Source organism: Pinus tabuliformis, chromosome J (assembly GCF_031772625.1).
Source record: "Pinus tabuliformis cultivar Carrire ecotype Pingquan chromosome J, CPIR1, whole genome shotgun sequence".
In the NCBI taxonomy this organism is placed as follows: domain Eukaryota; kingdom Viridiplantae; phylum Streptophyta; class Pinopsida; order Pinales; family Pinaceae; genus Pinus; species Pinus tabuliformis.
In genome coordinates, this window is record NC_142295.1 from 1,300,937,957 (window position 1) to 1,300,939,676 (window position 1,720).

The window sequence follows — 1,720 nt, forward strand, 5'->3', positions numbered from 1 at the left end:
GGAAGCGGAAGGTGAAGAAGAGGAAGATGAAATAGGGTAGATCCAAAAAGAAAACAAAAAGGAAAACAAGGAACCAAATAATATGGAATTGGAAAAAGAGGGAGAGAAGGGGGATCGGGTTCAAGAATAGATCCAAATGGAAATAGATCCTTAGCAGGAACAAGAAGAAGAGGAGGAACAGGTCATGAGGAAACTTCTACAGGAATGGAAGCATCTGGATGAACGGTTCATACCAGATGACCAGAAACAACTTTACAAAGATATGTTCCAAAGATACAAAGAAAAACGAGGGATATGGATAACAAAGCAGCCGGAGCAACTCGGAACACAAGGAGATCAGAACACAGAAATAGGAATCACAGGGAAGGGTGGAAGGAAAAGAGGAAGGAGACCTATGAGTGAGACCATCCAAATGGTAGCATATATGTTGGTGAATTTAGGGAAAGTTGTACCATTGTCGGAGGTTTTCCAACAACCCCTCAAACTATTGAAATGATTATTACAACCTGGAATATTAGAGGGCTGAATAGTAAGGGAAAACAAAGATATCTAAAAGAGAGACTCAAAAGAGATAAACCAAATATAATGCTAATCCAAGAAACAAAATTACGAGAAAGCAAACTAAAAGAAGTGATGAGCAATTTTAAGCCGCATTATGAGATCATTGGTCAAGATGCGGCAGGCAGTGCAGGAGGAGTAGCAATCCTCTGGAACCCAGAGGAAGTCCAATTTGAAGACTGGATCAGCATACCATGCATCCTCTCAGGAAGATTCAGAATTCTAGGTTCTCAAGAATGGATCCTCTTATCCAATGTATATGGACCCCATATACAGAGCGATCGTAGGCTTTTCCTTCAGAACCTGGGAACCATGCGATCCTTGTATCCAACCTCTCCCTGGATAGTGGGAGGATATTTCAATATGATAAAATCAATAAATGAAAAAAAGGGGGGGCTCAGAAGAACAGAGGCAGACATGGAAGCCTTCGGTGATTGGATAGCAGATCAAAGGCTTGTAGACATACAGACAACAAACAGGATCTATACATGGAACAACAGGAGGGGAGGTAGACACCAAATCGCTTCCAGACTAGATAGATTTCTAATGTCAGAACAGATTATAAATTGGGATATTTTCATTGAAGCAGTGATTCTTCCTGGAATGGGATTGAACCATTGGCCGATTAAAGCAGAACTGGACATTAAAGCAAGCCCTAAGAGAAAGCCCTTTCGGTTCTAAGCCTTCTGGCTCAGGGATAAAAATTTCATGAAGAAAGTAGAAGAATGGTGGAAGCAAAGTAGACAGAAAGGAAGAAACAGAATGCAGACATTTCAGCTGAAAGGAAACATCAAGAAATAGAACAAGGAGGAATTCAGACATATACTCAAGGATCAGCAGCTTCTAGAACAGAAGATGAAGTAAATCCAACAGGAAATAATTAATGCAGGTAGAAGTGATGACCTGGTCAGAGAGGAAGGGATCCTGATAGGACAAATGGAAGAAAGGCGGAAACAAGAAGAGATCTTGTGGAGGCAAAAATACAGAGTAAATTGGTTAAGAGAAGGGGAACAGAATACAAAGTTCTTCCACCAAGCAATGATCCAAAGAAGACAAAGAAATAGAATCTTTTCTATTAAAGATGAAGCAGGGACAAGAGTTACACAGCACGAGGAAATAGAACAAGTCTTGGTGAAACATTTCAGAGAACTCTTCACGGAAC

The 1,720-nt window shown here is 40.5% G+C and overlaps 1 protein-coding gene across 1 annotated transcript; it reads left to right on the plus strand.

Annotated features, from left to right (window-relative positions):
• The first annotated feature begins 633 nt into the window (after positions 1-633).
• On the plus strand, positions 634-1,239 carry LOC149232052 (uncharacterized). The gene has a single exon (XM_089381817.1). It carries the CDS (start codon positions 634-636, stop codon positions 1,237-1,239), a length of 606 nt encoding a protein of 201 aa, XP_089237943.1.
• The last annotated feature ends 481 nt before the right edge of the window (positions 1,240-1,720 follow it).

Bases quoted from the DNA above. Each gene is read 5' to 3' on its own strand.
- LOC149232052 (XM_089381817.1), top strand. From the start codon at position 634: ATGAGCAATTTTAAGCCGCATTATGAGATCATTGGTCAAGATGCGGCA.